This window comes from Centroberyx gerrardi, chromosome 7 (assembly GCF_048128805.1).
Source record: "Centroberyx gerrardi isolate f3 chromosome 7, fCenGer3.hap1.cur.20231027, whole genome shotgun sequence".
Lineage (NCBI taxonomy): Eukaryota > Metazoa > Chordata > Actinopteri > Beryciformes > Berycidae > Centroberyx > Centroberyx gerrardi.
In genome coordinates, this window is record NC_136003.1 from 27,443,160 (window position 1) to 27,463,082 (window position 19,923).

The window sequence follows — 19,923 nt, forward strand, 5'->3', positions numbered from 1 at the left end:
TAGTAGTAGAAGTGTTCTGGGACTCTGTGGACGTGTCGATACTGAAAGCAGAACGGCTGATCCCAGGTCAGTTACGGTCTATATGTCCATATCCACCGGGCGGACCTCACCACTTTTATGCTCCTTCACCCACAGCTCTCTGTCTTTGGCCGGATCCACGCTCTGCAGCAGCTGATCCACTGGCTCTGCCGTCTAACAACACACACACACACACACACACACATAGAACAATCCCATCAAACACTGGCATTATCTCATTATTACTGCTTCAGCATGTCAGATATAGTATAGTATTTGTCATTAGCAGTAGCATTTTTGCATATTGGTTGCATGTAAGCATGGATATAATAGTATTAACTGAATTAAGTTATATGTAAGTAAACCAACCTGAACTCAGTTTATCCACCTTTTCTATATGCTGAATAGAAGTTACTCACTTTTTTGGGCTGACATGACATAAATCTTTATGAGCTAAATTCATAGTATATGTCATAGTAAGTCAAACTGATCAGGTTATATAAGGATAGGGCCTAAATGATAGGGGAAAAAAATCATAAATTCATAGTTTTCTGAAAGTATAATAGATTTTTGTTCATATTGGTGGTTGGTTGCCTTAGTATAGGTCTGTTGTAAACAAGACCAAGATATCAGAATAGAGCTTATCCACCTTTTCAGTCTAACATACATTTTTATGGCTTAAATTCATAGTTAGTAGTATCAAACTGTTGTAAATTATATGAGAGTAAGTTTAAGTGATTGATTTTGATAGATTTTTGTTTATATTGGTGGTTCTTTGCTCTCTGATCGCTAACTGGATGTCACAGCTGACCCACCTTTTTATTTTCCACAACATCAGTCCAAAGTAAAGAGTCACATATTGATTATGAGCATTAAATAGTTTGCATGAACCCTTTCCCTTAATCAGTACACATGATATACTGTGGAACATAGGACCCACGCTTTGATAGCAAAACAACTGAAAGCACTAGGGTTAATCCAGTATATCAGTTTGCTCTGCCTTAAGGAGCTGCTAACCCACCTAAAAGAATTTAATTAGTATGAAACCCATACTAATTAGGCTAATAGAGAGTTTTAGTGTCCCATGATGATCTAACTGCTGTTTCAGAGGCTTTTCCACCCTGACAAGAATCAAATCCTGGGGCAAACACCTAATACTTGTCATGTTTTGGCATGAAAAACAAAATATTGGCTATGGGCGCCTTCAGTCTAAAAATATCGGTATCGGCCTTGAAAAGCCCATATCATTCGCAGCCTAACCTCCACTATTAGGCCGATCACAAGTGCGTGCTATCATCTCTATGAAATTATCCGTGTCAGCCAGTCAGAAAGGAAGCGCCCTTGTTACGGTAAACAAGCCCAGATGCTGACACCCCGCGTCTCGTTAGATTTGCAGAGGTTTTACTGTACTCCTCCTAAATAAGCGGAGCGCCTCGCCGGGCTTCTCCGGGGCGGCGAGCGATGACAGCAAAGATAGCAAGTGCCGCCCGACGAAAGGCTGACAGAGGGACACCGGGAGCCTGAGAGGTGCTGAAAAGCTCGGGCCGCACTGTCACAACAGCTCCACTCAGCCGAAGTGGCACACAAATCCCGTCAAAGCCTATCGCATCACTGGGAGATCTAATAAAGGTTTGTTTAGCGGATTGTTAATCAGTGATGTAGTGGGGAATAAAAAGCTGGGTGAACTGTGGCCTTCAATCAGTGGTCAGCAAATAACCACCGGTCTAAAGAAAAATCGACTTTATTTTCAGAAAAGCATTCATTTATTCCTTATTTGTATTTATTTTATTATCTATTTATTATCTATTATCTATTTATTCCTATTCATTTTCCCTTAAAATACCATATTCTCATATAATTTAGACCGGTTTGATACTACTCACTATGAATTTAAGCCACAAACATTTATGTTTAGACTGAAAATGTGGATAAGCTAAAAAAATCTGTTATACTTTCAGAAAACCATTAATTTATGACTTTTCCCCCCCCTCAACAGGCCCTATCCTCATATAACCTAGTTTGACTTATTATGATGTATGCTATGAATTTAGGTCATAAAGATTAATGTCAGCCCAAAAAAGGTGAGTAACTTCTATTCCACAAATAGAAAAGGCGGATAAACTGAGTTCAGGTGGGTTTACCCTCCACTACATCCCTGTCACTGATGAACTGCCAAAACACACACTGCTTAGTCAAAATGTGTTCTGCATGTTATTTCTTGCCCGTTATCTGACTCCAGTGCAGGTGTGGAGCCGAACTGAATTCAGAATGCACGGTCAATTCCAATTCAGTTCCTGGAGATGGAATTGGAATTGGAATGTGATTGTCATCCAGCTCTAAGGAAACAGAATGTGAATTGAATTGGAATGACAGGGAACAGAATTTAATTCCATGAAATTCCATGAAATTCCATGAAATTCCATGAAATTCCGCTTCTAAGAGAGTTTGTGTTGACTCGCTAAACATTATAAATCAAACATTATGAATCAAATAAAAGACAGTTAAACAATACAACACATTCAATTATAATATAGGCTATGTATTACAATTACATGTTACACAGGATCAATTCACACATACACCAATTAGGTGTAATCTCAGCTATGTGGCAAGAAAAAACAAACAAACAAACATGGAATTTCACAGAATTTCATTGAATTAAATTCAACTTCCTGAAATTTCAATTCGATTCCAATTCTGTTTCTTGTGGGGTTTTTTTCAAATTCCAATTCCAGCACAGACACAGTAAATGTTAAAGACAGGACAGAGGAACTCACACTTTGGTTGAACATGTCGGTTTCGTGCCGCAGAGTGGTGTACTGGCGTAGATGCTGCTGAATCCACTCGATCCGGTCCACCTCCAGCTTCTCCAGCTCCTGCAGGCAAGAGGGAAACAACAGTCAGAGGTCATATTGTTGGGCACCTTATCCACTCAATACTTATTTCCTACACTGCAGTATAATCCTTCCTTCCTTCCTTACCTATTTCTATCTTTCTTTCTTTCTTTCTTTCTTTCTTACCTATCTTTTATCTTTCTTTCTTGTTTTTAGGATTCATATTTTATTGGATTTTCAAACTTTAGAACATGAAAATAGACAAATAATGAGGGATATAAATGAAAAAAGGGGGATTTAAAGGGGTTAAAAAAAAAACGAATAAAATTACATAAAATAAGTTCTCTCTTGTTCACATCTGAGATCAATACAATAATGCATACACAAGTTTTTCATGTCAAAGTTCAGTACAGGATACATGAACAAAACATATTGTATTCTCACACTTTGTGGCTCAATACTAATCTAGTGCCAAAATGTGCAATCTTTCTTTCTTTTTTAATGTCATTTTACTAGACAAATTCTGTCATGCTTTTGCTTGTATGTTTGATTTTGTCCATTTATTTCATGTAAAGCACTTTGAGGTGCATTCTATGTATGAAAGTTATTATATATTATTATTATTTTCAGAGCAAGGGGAATGTGGTTTTACCATGCTTGTAGTGACCATCTCCTCAAACCACTTGGACTGGGTTTGGTTGTACAGGTCCACACAGCGCATCAGGTCGTCTCCTATAGGGAATACAGGACAGCAAAGACCTGCAGTCAGTCCAGGAGCAAATAATAAAACACTTTTACCAGGGGATTTGATTTGAGATCCATTGATCAGTGTGGATCATAGCTTAAAAAAGCCCAAAACAAAACGTTAGATTTTCTAAAAGTTCTAAAAATGTGGTTTGCTGTCATGTCTGTGTGTCTGTTGTTGGTACCAGAAGCTGCGGTGCACATGGAGTAAAACCCCTAGTGGCCAGCAGAGGGCGCTCACAAATCATTCCTCCTGCTGTCACAGTTGATGCATAATAACACATTTACATTTAGATTGAACTGTCCTACCACAGCTATGTTTAAAAGGGACGAGAGAACATGAGAACACATTGAGAAGTGACCGGTATTAAGGCAACTTTTAGCAAGTGCCATGTATATCCTGTGATGTTTTTATTGTGTTTTCACTGTGTTTCAAGTTACTGTTGTGATGTCGTCTTCCATTCGAGGATCACAATGGAAATCAGCATTTTAAGCAGCACTTTCTTGTGCTTTCCTCTGCGCTCAAATATACATGAATTGCTTTTTTATCATGTATTTTTTTCTACAGCACTTGAATGGACAGAGCGGTCATTCCCATTCAAATCCAGGTTCCAGGACGGTCGGAGCGGCGGCCATTTTTACTGGATGTGTACCGTTGGGCTAGTTCCCGGATAAACCGATTTACGGAGAGTTGCTGAGGCAAGAGGTTTTGCAGCAAGGACCAAAGGAGCTTCACTATCGTTTGTTAACCTCGTCGCTAACGTCGGCTTTCAGTTGAGTTCCGACAGTTTGCTAACAGACACATCTGCATAGTTCTCAAGCAGGTGTGACACACTTTACGGCCTCAATGCCCAGACTTACGTTGTCACCATAGCAACACTTAAAATTCCATATTTGCCATTTTATGGTGTATTATATATACAAATTACCAAGGCAAACAATGGAAGGACCGTTCTATCCATTCAAATTCTGTGATTTTTTTCTATCTCTCAAACCAAATCAAAGTTAGATGTCATTTCCCCTTTGGACTGCAGCATATTTCCACTCAGTTCATCTTACAGGACTGTTAGGCAGAGGAGAACATCAGAAAACATCAGGCGGACTTATTAAGATTCAGCCTGAGCAGTAACAACACAGTATGCAGCGAGCTGTAATGACGTTTGCCTCGGTGTTTGGGAAGCAGTGATCACTGACACAAGGCCGACATCATTTAGCTGTGGCTTATGAGCGCTATTGATTAGCGCTGTGGACTGTGACTAATCTACTGAGTGCAGGAGAGAACTTCCCGCAGCGCCTCTCCTCCGCTGTTCTCTGTGCAGAGCAATTACAACCTCGGCCCTCGCTCTTTTCTACCTGCGATGTAGCGACACGCATTCGCTGGAAAATTAGCTGCTTGAACGCTTGTAGCCTCGTGCTCCTTTTCATTAAAACGTCCACATCTCAAACACCGCACATCCCAGGTAATATTTCTCGCTTTTGCTCTGCTTTTCCTTCTGTTTTCTTCTGTTTATGCCGATGAAACCGTGCAAAACCAGGAAAAGTTCACATAAAATAATAAACACGCCTTGATGCAGGGTTTTATAGATTTCTTTCTGCACCCCCTCTGCAGAATATTTGATAGAAAAATGAATTTTGTATCATCATGTGCAGTGATGTAGTGGCAAATAGAAAAGTGAGTAAACTATGAACTCCAGTCGGTAACCATTTATCACTTAAAAACCCTTTTCTCATATAATTTGACTTGCTCAATATAGTGTATACTATGAATTTAAGCCATAAAGATTAATATTAGACTGAAAAGGTGGATAAGCTTGATTCTAATATATTGGCCTTGTTTACAACAGACACCAGGCAACCAACCACCAATATGAACAAAAACCTGAAATGTATCTATGCTATGACTTTACACCATAGAGGTTTATGTCAGCCTAAAAAGATATAAACTAAACTTTATTTAGCAAATAAAAAGGAGGGTAAACTGAGTGTAGGCGGGTTTACCCTCCACTACATCCCTGATCATATCATATTATGATACTGTAGTCATACAGACGATGAGTTTTTACACATAGTTACATCTGCATGAAATGTCTTGGCACCCTTACTGCAACAAATACACACACACACACACACACACACACACACACACACCACCCCGTTCTGCTCCGTCTACAGCCTGCTCCATTCAAACCCAGGAACCTTTGGCAGCCAAGTCCCAGTATCTGGACGCCTCGCTGGATGAGACAAGTCTTCCATTGACAGGACACACTGTTATTCACCTACACCGAGGGATTAGCCCCGAGGATTGTGGGTAAGGGGTTTTCTGGTTATGCCTCATGCCTCACAGTGACCCACAAAGCCCCACCCAGACTTTACACAACGGCTGCACAATGGCTGGCAATTGGAGAGTAATAAAAGCCTGGCTCCTCCAAAGCATCTTATTCAAAATAACTGCAGGTCGCTCAACCGAACCGGACTGATTCATCAAGACACGCAGCAGTGGGTGAAGTGAATAGCCAGCGTCTGAAGGGAAAGGTAATTTGCTGCCTTAATACAAAAAAACACATCTTTTATGTTGATTAAGCACATCTGAAAATGGAAAAGGCTTCCAGTGCATTCTGGGTACATAACCCTCACCTCACTGGTGTTATATAGACCTGACGAAGGAGCATGTATCTGTCAGTAACATGTATCTAGTGTATAAGTCATTGGTAAATCTTGATTAAAGTGTCCTGACCTTGCGAAGATGAACAATTCATAATCAGTGGCTCATTTAAATTGAGTTTACTTTGGGTCTCCACTTTGAATCAGCTTGTACCGATCTCCTGTGGGAGTTTAACTCCTGAATCTTAGGGTGCGATCACATCTACAGTTTGTTTTCTTTGGTCCAATCCACAGTTGAAACGTTTACGCTTGCAAACAAAAGTCACATGGACTCATAAGAAGCTTGTTTATTGGACAGTTTTGTTAACCGGTCATCCTGTGAGGTCAGAGATTTTGGCAGCGGAGGGAGTCAAAACAAATCTGATTCCAGTTCCTGTAACTTTAGCTGAGCATGATGGATTTGTCTGCGCTCTTGTCTGCTGTAATTTCCCTCCTCTGGTGTTCATACCAGTTAAGAAACACATGAAGAAACAGCTGAATATGAGCATCAGTCCAGACTGCGGTTTACCCTCGCTTCATTTTGTTCTGCTAGACTTTCCAAGCATGAGAGACTGCTGGCTATTAGATGTCAACATTTGTCTCTTTATACCCATAAACCCTTGTGTTATGGGTTTGTTTGCAGTTTGTATGATTACATTCTCACTCCTAACAAACCGCACTGCAATTCTCTTGGAAGGAGACTCAGACTCGCATTTTCAGGCGTCTCGCTGCGGTTAATTGGTGCCACCCGAGTTCGAATGGCATTTATTCTCACCTGCCCGAAACGAACCGGGAGGAGTAAACACTCCTAAGTTCAAATAAATCACTCACAACATACTTGGTGTGATCGCAGCCTTTTTCAAGCTCTGACTCCTCGGCCTCTGACCTGCTTGTGTGGATTTCCGCCGGGCCTTCTTTATGTCTTCCTCTGTCTTGTTGCTGAGTTTGATCTCCAGCTGCTGGGTCTTCACCTCCAGATCCTTCTGCCTGTCTGCCAGGGCTTTGCGAGCCTGCAGCACACACACAGACACACACACACACACACACACACACAAAGAGCAGAGCAGGATGTGTGAATGAAGAAACAATATGAGTCATTCAGCATAATCCTCAGATTTACTGTACCTACATCTATTACTAGAGTCATTACAGCCTTTTCATGTCGGCTACCTATATCCGCTCTCCAATCCTGGTCCCATCCCTTAATCTACGCTTAATTCAGAGTCTTTCTTCATATTCTCTATTGAGGCAGCTCTCCAAGGTCATGGTGTAATAATGTTTGAAAGGTAAACATACAGAAGCAACGATCCGTAAGCCCACAAAATCTCTTTTTCAGCGGACGCCAACAAAAATAAAAGTCAGCCTAAACCCACCGATTAGGGCATTTGATCCAAGCTGGAGGAGAGATGGAGCCACAAGTCTGTTTTAGACTAAAAATGATTTGCATGATTGGAATAACTTCAACATTAGACAGTTAACTTTTTGAGGAACATATTAAAAATTCAGATGAAGTTGCCGGCTGCACATATAGTGTATGTAAAGCTAGAAAAAAAGCCTAATTGTCTCATTATAGGCCGATATATTTCCCACAATATTTTAAGTAGGTTTCAGTTAATTGTACAACCATATTCAGTTTGCAAATCTTGCAGTTGTAAGATAAACACTGGTGCTGGGATGAGAGGAAGCACAGCAAAGCACTCCCACACACACACGCACACACACACGCACACACACACACACCATATTTTGGCAGCTCAACAACACAACAACATGAAAATGCTGTGTGTGCTTGCTTGCAGAGTAGGGAGTCCACACTAGCAGTGTAGCAGTGAGGGGAAAGTGTGTTCAGTTTGTACTGCAGGCCAGTTGGGGTTTGGAGTGTCGCAGGCCAAAATGAATTGGCAACCAGAATTAGTCAGAGGGCCAGCTGAACATCCGGCCAACAGACCTTATGATTGACACAAGATTTAAGAGGAACCTCTCGTTAAGATCTGCAGCGGCACGCGAGAAGCCAAGTACCTTCTCCACACTCGCGTAGCGACTGGCCAGCTGCTTCCTGAGGTCTGCAATGTGATGGTCGTACTTCTTCAGGTCCTTCTTGAAGTTGTCGCCTCTGAACGTCAGCAGGGGCTTCTCCACCTCAGAGTGGAGCTGTGAAAACAAGGCAGTGTAGGAGTAACGATCCCTGTTGTAAAATGGATCGTTCTGGTCCTCAGCGCTGATAGAATACCCTGCACACACCTGTGATCACACTGCAATTCACTGAAATATTAATGCGTTAAACCGAAAATCCCCACTCATACTACTACACTACTTATGTGTCGCTTAGCAACCACTTTGTTTAGCTACTGGTCAAGAACTGCAGTGCTTGGCAGAAGAATAACTTTTGATTCGTTATTTCTATTTCATTATTATCTTTCCTTTTTTTCTTGTTACCAGTGCCACCGTTTTCTAAAATCGGTTGACACTGTGCTTTACAGTGATTTTACAACAGCTAACAGGTTTCTAAAATCACTGACAGCTTCTTGTGACTTAATGCTTAAGTAAAGCCTAGGCCTACTTCCTATGTTACAAAGTGAGATGCCTTAAATATAATGGCTAATGCAATGCCTAAAATGTAAAAATGTAAAATGAGATAGATGGCATAATGCAAAACAATCTTAAAAGGATAGGCTACTGTTATAGTTTTAGTCTCAGCTTTTATTTCAACTCACCAAACACTTATAATCTTATAATTTGATTTATTTTTTCTTTGACTGACACTTCAATAAACCAAAAAAATACTTTCCATATAGAATGCTAATGCCAAAGCTAGCTTAGCTGTTGGCTCTCCATGCTGAATGCGAATCTAATGCTAACGCCAAAAGTTTGCAACTGTAACTGAAAGGTAGCTCATCAGAAACTCTGAGAAAGAAATGTGCCAAGCCTTCTACATCTTCTTTATAAGACTTGTCACTCTCTGGCTGACCACACATCACCTGCCCCCCTCTCATGATGAGGCATGGCGTCTCGGAGCTTCAGCGGGGCAGGGGGAGCCGGGCTGCCGCTGGGCGGCGGCTCGTCACGACTCGCAACTAATTAATTAGACAACAGAGGGCTGGGAAAAGCTCCGAGGCTGCCTCTGCTTTATTTAAGGCTGGATTTAAAGTCAGTATAGGGTTTCTGCATCGCTGCTAATTGAATCGCAGGCGGGTCATTTTCTGCGGTCAGCACTGACAAGGTTGAGGCAAACAAGACCTGTCACCCCAGGGTGCGGTCAGACCAAGTATCCCACTTCTTCAACTGATGACACTTCTTCAACACTTGACCTGAAAGTCACACAAAACTCTCAAACCAAGGCATCCGCACAGGAATAGATGACGACTCCTTTCAAAATGTTGTCGGTTTAAGATTAGTGATTACCTGATGAAAACTGTAACTTTTATTTGAAGTTACGTTTGGGGCAGTTTGCTTCCAAAATGTTTAGGATGTGAGGTAGACCTTACCTTGTTGGAGAACTTTAGGTGGACCTCAGCCTCATCATGGAGACTCTTCTTCAGTTGGGTCCAGGCTTCCCCAAGAGTCCTGCAATACACATCAGTGAAATGTTGGGCTGAAATCTATTTGAAATAAATAAAACCTGTGACTTTAACGGTGTAGCATATCTGATAGAACTAGAAGGCACTCGGAGAGCATAAAACGCCAACGCTGAACAATTCTCCAACTCTTGGTTACACCCAAAGACATCATTCCTATCAAAGTTAACTTGATTGATTGATTGATTGATTGAAACATTTCCTTAGGATTTGGAATCAAGTCCCTATCTTTGTTAATACAAGACGTAGACACAAGAATCACTTCACTTTACCAAGGATAAACACTGAATACGGACATTCATCCACAGGACCATAAATATCTGGAATTCATGTCTCTAAGATTGTCTTTTCATTATTGCTACATTTTCCGTTGCAATGTTGATTTGTCTTTTTTCTCTCTCTTTCTCTCTCTCTCTCTCTCTTGTTGTTGTTGTATAAGTGTATTTAATATGTGTTGTTTTTAAAATGATGGACTCTTAGCAGGAATATTAGCCCTCAAAATCAAATCTTTGTTAGTTTCATAATTATGGCTAAAAATCGTCCAATAGTAGAAATCCCAGGTCCCAATCATCACCAAAATCTATTCAATTGTTCCTTGGGCCATGGCCGATCAGTCCACCAAATTTCATGGAAAACTGTTTATACATTTTTGAGTTATCCTGCTGACAGACAGACAAACTAACAACGGTGTAAACAGAACCAATAACAATCTTTTAGAGTTGCATCAAACACATTTAATCAAATGCACAAAAAGTAGTGTGGGACCAAGCATTTTTTTTTTAAACAGGCCTATCTTTAGACACAGGTCTGTTAATTATAAAACCAGCATACTGATTTAGAAAGGGAGATGGCAAGTCCAAGATGCACACAGTGTTATCTTACTGCTGTGCTGCACTCACCCTTCCTCCTGTGCGGCCAGGGGGCTCAGAGACAGCTTGGAGAGGTTCTTGGCATATTCCTCTTCAATCTTTATCCTGAAACAGTGAGAGAGACAGATATAAAACCCTGAGCTGCCTGGCTCAAGGGAGGGCCAGCACTGCTTTAGTGAAGTCGAAAAAATAAAAAAAAAACGCTTAAACACAGACAATTTCAGGAGAGCACTGCAGCAGAACGACAGAAACTTTTAATACATTGCTGCTAAAGGCTGAAATCCAAATGGCAGACACAGCCATGACCCCCCGCTACATCTGTAATCCCATTGTGCTGCTGCAAAATTCTCCAGCAATATATGACAGAACAGCCCCATTTTTCGGTATGGCCATTCACATTTCCATTTTAGGGAGGGAAATAAGAAAATTCATGCATCCTGAGGGCCATTCAGCGAGTATAGCCATCTTTTTGCCCCTTGTGACATTCAGATCCTCGACTAATTTCACATTAACCATCCACACCTGAGCAAATCCGTCACCTAAAGAAGGTCACGAGGCCCGTTCTGGTGACCTGATGTCGGGATACTCCAGGCACAAAGCAACCCGCCGAAACAACACATAAAGGTCAGCGCTGAATAGAAATCTACTTGAAGGATTTGGGCGACTGTAGCCTCTTGAATCGAGTGTGCGAGTACACTCAAAGGGGAGCGTTCATTAACTCCCCAGGACCGGGACGTGAATAGAGCTTTTGTAGGATTAGGTGGAGCTAATTATATAGAGAAGCGTGGGATCGGATGTAAAACTTTTAACTGAATTCTTTATTGTTCGTGTTGCTTTGGACATTCCGGTCCAGATTCACTAAGATTGTCAATCTATGTGTTTTTTGTACCCGAGTTGCTTGAACAGAGAGTGCAATTTTTGTCTTATATACTGAGAAATTTATGCAAAACAAGTTACGGCACAAACAAGCCCTTAAAAAAACACTACGCAAGCAAATAGCCCCCTTGATTACCGATTGCAAGTGTAAATTGCTTGTTTCAGCTGTAAGAGTAATCCACCAAGGCTGGCACCCTTGCACCCTAAAGCACCCTTTATAATTGGAGCGTTCTCTGCTCTGAACTTCTCTGGGAACTACACTGTGCTGGACCTCCCCTCCCTAGTCTCTGATGGTCATGTCTGCCCCATGTAAAACACAACAACATTAGTTTTTCAGCAATCATACCAGCCATTCTGAAAGGCCAAACTCTGTGCCAGGTTTTTATGCCAATATTCAAAAGATCTTATATGCACTACAATAATTTGGCCAAGTTGGTGTTACAAAGTGAATTGGGTGCAATCTCGATTTGCATGGCCTCACCTACAAAGAAATATTATGTGTGCAAAATAATGAGTTTTTACATATAAATGCATGTTCATGACAGGTGCAGAGAGGCTGTTTTTGACCAGCACTATCAGGCACACTCTCCATGGGTTTCTGACTTGGTTATTTTGGTGACACTCTTCCTTGCACAATCCTTTAGTGAATCTGGGCCTCTATGTTTTATATGTCTACATACAGTAATTAGTCATGCAAGTCCACTCTGAAAGTCATCTTAAAACCTTTTAACTTAAGATATTCATTGATATTGTCCAGTGTATGTTTTGTAGATTCAAATGACCAGTAGGCTCTCTTTACTGTTCAGCACTATTTAGCATTGCATGCATAGCAGTAACATATTATGCATAGTAAATGCCACTCTAACCTACGTTTCTAACTTGAATTATTTGTGCTATAACCAGCCCCACTGAGCCTACAGTAGTCTCCCCTGTGATATCTATTGATGTATGTATTAATATATCTGATTGAACCCCCAAACCCCAACCCAAAAAGTGATAAATATCGTAAAGTTTCCATGGTGCCATATATCCCAAGGGCAAAAGAACACAGGAATGGATTATAAATACCATGATAACACGGTGATAAAACTACAAGAGCCCTATTGAACACTGATAAGGCACATTAAACACAGCTCAAAATAAAACAAGATCAGAGGCGATAAGACAAGGCCAGATAATAACAGCATATTCTCTCCACGGCTCACACACTCCCTTTTGCTGATTTCAACAAACAGAGATTGTAGCTTTAGTTCTACAAGCATTTCAGAGGCAGAGCTGCTCCGGAGGCAGGAGTAATCTCATTGGTTGAGTTAAACTTCAGTGGGCGGAGCTAAAGAAGAACCAGAGTTTTTCTGGCTAATGTTGCGTTCATGTCATGTGGGACTTATCGTAATTACTAGCTTCTGAACGGGAAAAAACTTTCACGCCAACCTCAGACTGGTAATTCCGAGTAGGAAACATGGGAACTTAAAATTACCGTTTTTGGTTGGCTCCACCCATTGAGATTTAACTCAACCAATAAATTTAGTATTTCCGCCTTCAGCGCAGCTCTGCTTCTGAGAAATTAAAACTCCAGTCTGCAAAATTCACACTCCCTTTTGTTTGCCCCTTTTTGTTTGTTTCAACCAAACAGCGGAGCAGTCCAGCCTTCTCCGGCGTGATGCTGTTACCTCTCATGGATAAATTCGGCCATCTCCTTCTGCATCTGTTTGCCCTTCAGCTGCTTCTGCAGTAGCACCTCGAAGCCGGCCACCGAGGTGGTGCCCTGCGGGTCTTTCTTGTCGGTCTGAGGGAGAGCAGACTGTCACTCAAACACATAAACTGACCAATACACAGCTATCAGTTCATGGACAGAATGTCAAATAGCACCTCAGTGTTGTTTACGTTTGTAGGAGTTTGTGAGAATGGGAGTTGGGTGGTGAGTCAGAAACTATGTGCATGAATGTATGAGTCACACGTGCATGTCAGGGAGGGCATGCGTTGGTGTGTGTGTGTGTGTATGTGCGTCACTTGCTGATGGGCAGATGTGTCTTTGTGTGTGTGTGTGTGTGTTTGTGTGCAAAGGAATGCCTAACAGGGTTCAGCGAGGTGCAGCACCCTCTCTTGTTTTTGACAGGGACTGATGTGCGTCGCCGCGTGGAACAGAGGTGGCAGGTTTACTTCACACAGCAGGTTGGAGCAGCAGGTCGCCGGATGTACAAACCAGCACAAACAACAGCACACAAGCAAGGAGCGAAATAGCAGTAGAGGAGAAGGAAACAGGCCTCGGCTCAAGAGTTTGGATATAAATCAAATTTAGTATGGAAATTTATGGAAACTGAAAAATTACAGGACCCGCTAGGGGGGGCATTTGAAGCAGGGATTATCACCGTGTTTGTACTCGGACAATTGCGGAGAGGCCGGTCGATCAGCCTTCCACCTGTGATCCAACTACTCCACCATGAAAGCCAATTATGTCCTTTGTTAAACAAGGAGGAGTGCGCTGAATCCATCTATCGCTGGCAAAAAAGCATAGTTACTGCTGTCCGTCAGTGCAGGACCTTGTTTTTTTTACTTGCATTTATTTTTTATCTGAATCATACATTTACCATCAAAGACATGTTATAAAGAAATCTGAATTCTGAAATCTATCAGATTTTGGTAGTTCTGGGTTCTGTGGCTCTAATTCAACCAAACATCTGACAGTGACACACTGTACCGTCTCTCACCCTTTTTCCTCCATCCATGCTAGGTATCTACATTCAGTAGGTGCTCTCATCAATATAACACAAGGGATAGTTACAGATCTTGTGTACTGGTAAATAACAAGATATTGGATCATTATCAGCCCATTTCACTGTGGGGAATAAAAGGGGTCGTTGGTATTGTCTTGTCTGTAAGGGCAGAGTGTCTTACCCAGAAGTAATCACAGTAGCTCCACTCATTGGGCTTGAGGAGCTGCTGCTCCGGTCCTTCTCCAGGCAGAGGAAAAGTGACGCAGTTGATCTGAAGCAAAAGAGGAGAAACACAGAGATGGAAAAACAAAGATTTGATTGTGTTTCAAAACAGTGACAAACAGCAGAGTTGCTGAGGCTGTGAACCAGGAACCTGTCTGAGATTTACTGTGGATTGCGCTAGTCAGAGGAAGACATGACTAGTGGAGTCTGTGGGAGTTGTTGTAATTTACGTTTTGTCTTTTGGAGAGCGAGGTTGCAGGCCCGGGCTGCGTTTGGCTGATGCTGATGAGAGGGAAAAGGTCAGGCATGAGTAAACATACGAATGTGGCGATGTTGTTGGTCATCCAGAAGGTGACCCATGGGCCTCCAGGGAGAGAGGGAGAGAGAGAGAGAGAGAGAGAGAGAGAGAGAGAGAGAGAAAGACAAAGAGAGAGAGAGAAAAATACAAAGAGAGAGAGAGCGAGAGAGAGCACCCCCCACCCCCTCAAAACACAAAAAACCCCTCTCCATTACCTCCCTCAAATCGAATCAATCAGCTTTATACACTGGGGAATTTGTGGTGTTGCAGATAAACACAGCCGGCCCTCAGACTGAATACACACTCCCTGCTCCACAGCGTCTTCAATTACTCTTAGGGCTGCAATTATGTAATGTTCACCATCTGTGAGCCCTCCCTTCTGGCACAACAAGATACCCTCTGTGCCATGTCAGCCGCTGCTGCAAACTACATGGGCATCCAGACATGCTGTTTCAGCGACAAACACACACACACACACACACACACACACACACACAATATTTATAGCATGAGCCCATCACAGTACTCCCTTTACAAAGACTGATCAAAGACACACGTTTCAGAATGCGTTACAAATTGACTGAATTGAATTGCTTCATTCTTTCCACTGCAAATTGAATATAGATATAAAAAACAAAAGAAAGGTAACATATTTTAGCATTTAATGCTGCATTGGGCAACTTTGCACGTTGTTGGTGTTTGAATCATTTGAACTTCAATACCCAGAATTCCTATAAGGTGATGTCAGTAAACTGCACACAGTACGCTCATATAGCCGGTTTGTGATGCTTTATACCAAAGGAAACCACAGAAACGAGAGAGGAAAAAGATGTAATGTCTAATGCTGCTCACTGCTGTTTAGGAGACAGTTTGGATTTCACTCTTAACTTTTGATTCATCACTTTCTGTGGCTGGAGAAGTGTCCACACTCAGCACCAGAATTGAATTTGGGTAAATAGGATGAATCTACAGCATCTCAATTAATGGGGCTCTCCTCTATTGATTCATTTAGGTGGATAAAATGTTTGTATTTCTACATAAAAAAATCTTGCTTAGTGCAGCTTTAACTATCAAACAAATTCAGCATGAAAAAGCTGGAGTGGCAGTGAACACTCTTCACTGACCTCCTCATTCTCTACACTGCCTCTGCACCACTTGGTTTGAATAGGATCCGTAAACAACTGCAGAAACAGATGAGTAATGTGCTTTCCTCTCATCTCGAAAGGTATGTTCACTAAAACCCAGAGGGCGAGCTGGTTGCCATTCAGATAGATTCATATGCACTCATGTGGTAGAAACAAAACAAATAAAACATCACCGCCGAAAACGACACGCACAAACAATACAAACACATACATTAACACGCGGTAAGACTTTCTAATCTAAAGAAATGGTGGCGTGATTTACTCCGCGTGCCAACCAGTCACTTTGTTCATTTCCTGCCTGAGAGATCATACTGATTGTCATGGGCACCAGATTTTCCATTACACCGGCTCCACATCTATCATGATCGTTGTTTATCTCCCTCTCACATCCAGCAGAAAATGAGACCATTTATCTAAAGCAAGGCTGTCTCCCTAACTCACTTCTCCTTTATGGGTGCTTAGTGAGGTGCTCCGGGGTTAGGACTGAAATATTAATATAGATTACCTTTATGACGCTCGCGGTGTAATAAATCCTTTTGGAGGATCTAGCCATTCTGGTGGAGGTGTTGCAGACTTATTTTAAGAGGCGAATGAAAGAAGAAGAGAGCCAATGTACAGTAAAGTCCAGACTCCCAAGGCTGTGTAGCTAATATGGCATATTATGTCCTTTCAGATGAACACAACATAATGGTTTTTTTTAAGCTGCCAACAATGTACAACAGTGCCAGTCTTGTAGAGTGAAACAGGACATTTTGTCCTCACTCAGCATTCATAAACAAATTCGCTCTCATGGGGTTTTGTATCCAAGCTAGAGGCAATGGTTCATTACACATTTTGGTGTATTTTTTTTTTGTTTTTTGTTGTTGTTGTTTTGCTGAATAGACAGAAATATTACATGACATAGTCTGAGAATAAATGGCCCATGAGACACATAAAAATAATGGTTTGGCAGGCAAACAAACAACTCTGTAACACATTATTCCACATCACTCACTCTCTCTCTCACACCCATTTCTAAGCAAAAGCACTGAAGATTTCAGCTACAGCGAATGAGACTGTAGGGTGCTCCGCCACTGTTGCTAAGCGACAAATTACTTTTGCTGTAAAGGACCCCCCCCCCCCCCATCCCCCTCCTCCTCCATCCTCCATAACAAAACAATCTGAGACGTCCTCACTATTCTCACTGTTGCCAATTCTTCTCCCGGTCCTTTCTTCTCTGATTCATTTTACATCAGCTACTATCGTGCGACTGTCCGCTCCGGGAAGAGTCCAATCAAAACGACCCATCCGAAGCCAGATGATACTCTTCCCAAGCTGCTGTTCCCTGAGTCTCCACTGTACTGAGCATAGCAACAAGTCAAACGGCACGTGAATGAATGTTTAATAAGGTGAAAAACATTGAGGCATTCGGTCGGATGGCTGCGTATCGGTCACATTCACACATCAGGATGGAGAAGGCAAGGTGAAAACAAGGTTACAGCTCCTTCTCCTATCTGATGCAGAAGCCCTTGGTGTCCATGTTGCTACCAGTCATGGATGTGCGTGTCTCCATGACAACTGCAGGGTTGTAGAGGGTTGTGTAACGCAAGATGCACCATGGCAAACAAAAAGACACCTTTCTGGACTGACGTCATGCAGCCACACAGCTACGGATTCAGCTGTTATCACCCATCATCCATAAAACACCTGTTTTTATTTCTGACTGAATATTTTATTCAACTGCAACAGAAATATTTAGCTGTGCATGAAGCCTGTTTACACTTAAATTATGTGAAAATATGTCAAATTATGTGAAATGACCCTCTTTATATTTTCAGAAGGCAACGTTTTTGCGCAATCCATTGTGTTAAAATAGAAAAACTGCTTGCCAAGTGTCGTAATGGCTCAGCACTACATGGGAATTCATGGGATACTAGTGAAGCCGAGGCAAATTGCTGTCAAGAATTTGAGATCTATGAGTGGTGAAAGCCTTTGAAAAGGCCTGGAAAAAAAATCATTTTTCTACACGCATTATATATTCAGTGAATATGGGAATGGTTTTTCCCTCTCCTATGGCAGTGTTTTCCATTTCAACACCCATTAATCAGTGCTATTGCTTTTGTCACCATGGAAACTGGACTTGCTGCATCTCTCGCAGGTCTGTGGGTTTTCACAATAGCCAGACTGACGGCTCCCGTGGCTGCAGCAGGTCAGCGAGCCCACCGAGCGCAAAACCAGCCCTGCGAGACACAAAACCACCTCTGTCTGTCTGCAAAGCACATGAGCGCCATCTCCAACACACGTTCTCCTCGCCTCTTCTCCTCCCACAGTCATCATTATGGACCACGAGATTACATAACCAGAGCCACTGTCAGGGCAACTTGAGACAAAGCGATATTTTATGTAAATCTGAATATATGCTGCTGAAGATTGATGCACATTTTTGTTTCCTTTGTTTGAAAATGTGCTCGGTGTAATCAGCGATCGTTCTGATTGTGTATGCATAACTACAAAAGAGCATGTAGCCAGAATGCTTGCTACTATAGGCGGTGAGGGAGTTGTTTGTGCACAAAGTGCTTACTTTCCAAATGCTGTAGACACTGCTGGCTGACAACTGCAGTGCTGTGTGACCTGCACTGCCCCGCAGATTCATCTGTGGACCCCTTTTGGGAGGAGGAGGGGTGCCTACAGTACCATACCGAGCAACATCTTGATGAGAAAAACACTTGGAGATCAAGATGACTTCGTTATCTGACAGACAAGACAGTGTGATTCTAAAAATACCCACAGCCGTCTGCAGTAAACTACAAAGGCTTTGCGCTTTTCAGGCATTTCAAAGCCATCGCAATACAGTGAAAATCACAGCAAGGCTACCTGGCATCTACTCTTGCTCAAAGTCTGCTTCTGCAAACTGAGAGGAAGAGGGGAAAAAAAAAAAACACGTTTCAGCGTGTTGAAAATGCATCTTTGAGAGTATAAATGCATCTCTGACAGGTGTTTGTGAAGCCAGCAGGATCAATACTGTGGAGCAAGGCCAGTCGGTCCGGGAGATAAAGATTAGCGCGGGACTCCTGGACAGCTCCATCATTGAGACTAATGCTGTATCCAATAGGATGTCTATGGAGGGTTCCCCATACTACTCCACAGACACACTCCACGAGGACCCACAATGCATTATGATTTACTGTTGTGTGCTGGAGAGGTGTGAGCTTTAAGATGATGTTAGCAGATGATGCAAAAAGAAAGCATTCCTTTTTTTAAAAATAGACATTAAGTTCTTTCTGCGGAAAGTGGAAAGAGAGAGAGGGAGAGAGAAAGAGAGAGGGGGAGAAAGAGGCAGAAGGCAGCAGAGGAAGAGGCGAGAGAGATGGAGAGACGGAGTTGGAGGTACTCACAGTTATCTTGGTCTCCTTGACCTCCTTGATCTGCCTCTTGGCCGGCGACACGGAGCCGGGGGGCTGCGGGGCGAGACAGGAGGGATCGTCAAAACTCTCCTCAGTGTCAAAGCTGGCTTCCATCATCATCCCTCTCTCCTCCTCCTGCTCCTCTATTCTGGGAAAGCCTCTCTCTCTCTCGCTCTCTCTTTCTCTCTCTCTCACTCTCACTGTCCGCTGCTCACTGAGGCTGCCTTCAGTCTCACAGCCTGCGCTGCCAAGCTACAGAGTGAGCGGAGAGGAGTCGCGTTGCAGGAGGGGGGTGGGGGGATGGAGGGGGGGGGGGGGGGGGTGTGTGAGGAGGAGGAGGAGTGAGTAGTGTGAGTGGGGGGTGGTGTGGGGGTGGGGTGATCGGTCGCGGCACTGGGAGCGTGACGAGGCTCGCCTCCGGTTAAGCCGCTGTCACACGAGTTTTTTGAGGTTGAAGGCTGGAGAGAGAAAGATGCTGCCTACAAGGGGCTTTTTGTAACCCCCCCACCCCCACCCCACAACCCTCACCCCCAACCCCCCCCCCCCCCCCCCCCCCCCCCCTTCACCCCCCGCTGTCCATGCAGAGAGACCACTGAGGCGGCACA

General features: G+C 42.7%; 1 protein-coding gene across 1 annotated transcript; it reads right to left on the minus strand.

The window, feature by feature from the left end:
- gas7a (growth arrest-specific 7a) lies at window positions 1-19,438 on the minus strand. The gene is made up of 10 exons (XM_071896144.1): window positions 19,310-19,438; window positions 14,452-14,541; window positions 13,227-13,342; window positions 10,711-10,785; window positions 9,722-9,800; window positions 8,256-8,387; window positions 7,123-7,246; window positions 3,505-3,584; window positions 2,796-2,894; window positions 1-192 (listed from the first exon to the last, which is right to left on the minus strand). The coding sequence occupies exons 1-10, from the start codon at window positions 19,436-19,438 to the stop codon at window positions 79-81; spliced, it is 1,038 nt and encodes a 345-aa protein (XP_071752245.1). The 3' UTR covers window positions 1-78.
- Window positions 19,439-19,923: the final 485 nt, after the last annotated feature.

What these genes read in the sequence shown, in the direction of transcription:
- gas7a (XM_071896144.1), bottom strand. Translation starts at nt 19,438, where the DNA reads ATGATGATGGAAGCCAGCTTTGACACTGAGGAGAGTTTTGACGATCCC. An exon ending in TCAAGGAGACCAAGATAACT is followed by an intron (nt 14,542 to 19,309) that starts GTGAGTACCTCC and finishes CTTTTGCTTCAG; the next exon opens with ATCAACTGCGTCACTTTTCC. An exon ending in AGATGGTCACTACAAGCATG is followed by an intron (nt 2,895 to 3,504) that starts GTAAAACCACAT and finishes TCTTGCCTGCAG; the next exon opens with GAGCTGGAGAAGCTGGAGGT.